The following is a 1126-nucleotide window of genomic DNA, read 5'->3' as shown; positions in this document are numbered from 1 at the left end:
TCAAATGATTTTATAGTTAAGGACTACCCAAGGCATAGAGGGGGACACAACTCTAAAGTTGAATTCCCACATGACACATTAAATATAGCAAATGACATTGATCAGAACATAACGATTTTCAGGAAGAAGCAAGCACTCCCTCAAACCAAAGACTGACGCTGCCGCTCCAGACATGTGCCCTCCTCTGTACGTGTGTGTAATTTTCTTTGTGCCTTCCTAATCAAGTGACCTGCTCTTATTTGGTTGAGTTTCAACCACAAGACATCACTGTGCACTTATTTTTTTCTTCACGATACACGTCACAAGACACCAAGAAAGGAGGAACTTCAGTGTCTGTGGTAACATCACTTGATAAACACACTCCCTGCACAGCAAGTGTCTGTCTGCCGACGCTATATAAAGCAGCCAACGCGGACTCACAGACACTCATTGCGAGAAGACCATGAGAGCTGCTGCCATCTCCATGCCAAGGCTGGACAGGCTGCCAGGAATGTTCTTCTCCGCTAACCCAAAGGATCTGAAAGAACCTAACCATTCACTTCTAGATGACAAGACACAAAAGAAGAAACCAAAGACTTTGTAAGTTCCTTCCAAGTCTCACTTAGGTTATCTTTTATGACCAAAGAGCACGAACAAATGGAAGTGAATTTGGCATTTAGTTTATGTAGCTCAGAGCAATTATCTGTTGTGCCTTATAACTGAGATTCAGTTTTAATCAAATATAAATCGTGGTACAGGACAGTGAGTGGAAATCTTTCTGGACTTTGACTCCAAAATATGAGCTCTATTTTAAAACAGCAAAATATTGTATCATCTATGTTTCATTGTTACTTTTTTCCTCAGATATTTTTGCTTTGTGTTCTTTTCTTTTTATAAATAATGTGAGCTTTCCTAGTAATTTGTTATTTTTTGCTGTGTTTTGTAGTGGAATGGATGTGAAAGCGTACTTGAGATCTATGATCCCACATCTGGACTCGGGAATGAAATCATCCAAGTCCAAAGACATGTATGTACTGAATTGTTAGGACTGTATAAGCAAAGACATGTATGTACTGAATTGTTAGGACTGTATAAGCAAAGACATGTATGTATTGAATTGTTAGGACTGTATAAGCAAACACATATG

General features: G+C 39.0%; 1 protein-coding gene across 1 annotated transcript in view; it reads left to right on the top strand.

Annotated features, from left to right (window-relative positions):
* Nucleotides 1–442: 442 nt before the first annotated feature.
* Rgs1 (regulator of G protein signaling 1) overlaps nucleotides 443–1126 on the top strand; it is a 4855-nt gene continuing 4171 nt past the window's right edge. Inside the window, exons 1-2 of the mRNA XM_005348502.3 lie at nucleotides 443–579; nucleotides 926–1020. Of these exons, the coding sequence (XP_005348559.1) occupies nucleotides 443–579; nucleotides 926–1020 (232 nt within the window). The remainder of the gene's footprint in view (nucleotides 580–925; nucleotides 1021–1126) is intronic.

This window comes from Microtus ochrogaster, chromosome 6 (assembly GCF_000317375.1).
Source record: "Microtus ochrogaster isolate Prairie Vole_2 chromosome 6, MicOch1.0, whole genome shotgun sequence".
In the NCBI taxonomy this organism is placed as follows: Eukaryota; Metazoa; Chordata; class Mammalia; order Rodentia; family Cricetidae; genus Microtus; species Microtus ochrogaster.
Note: the sequence above shows the minus strand (reverse complement) of the source record. Positions and strands in the feature narration are given on the sequence as shown.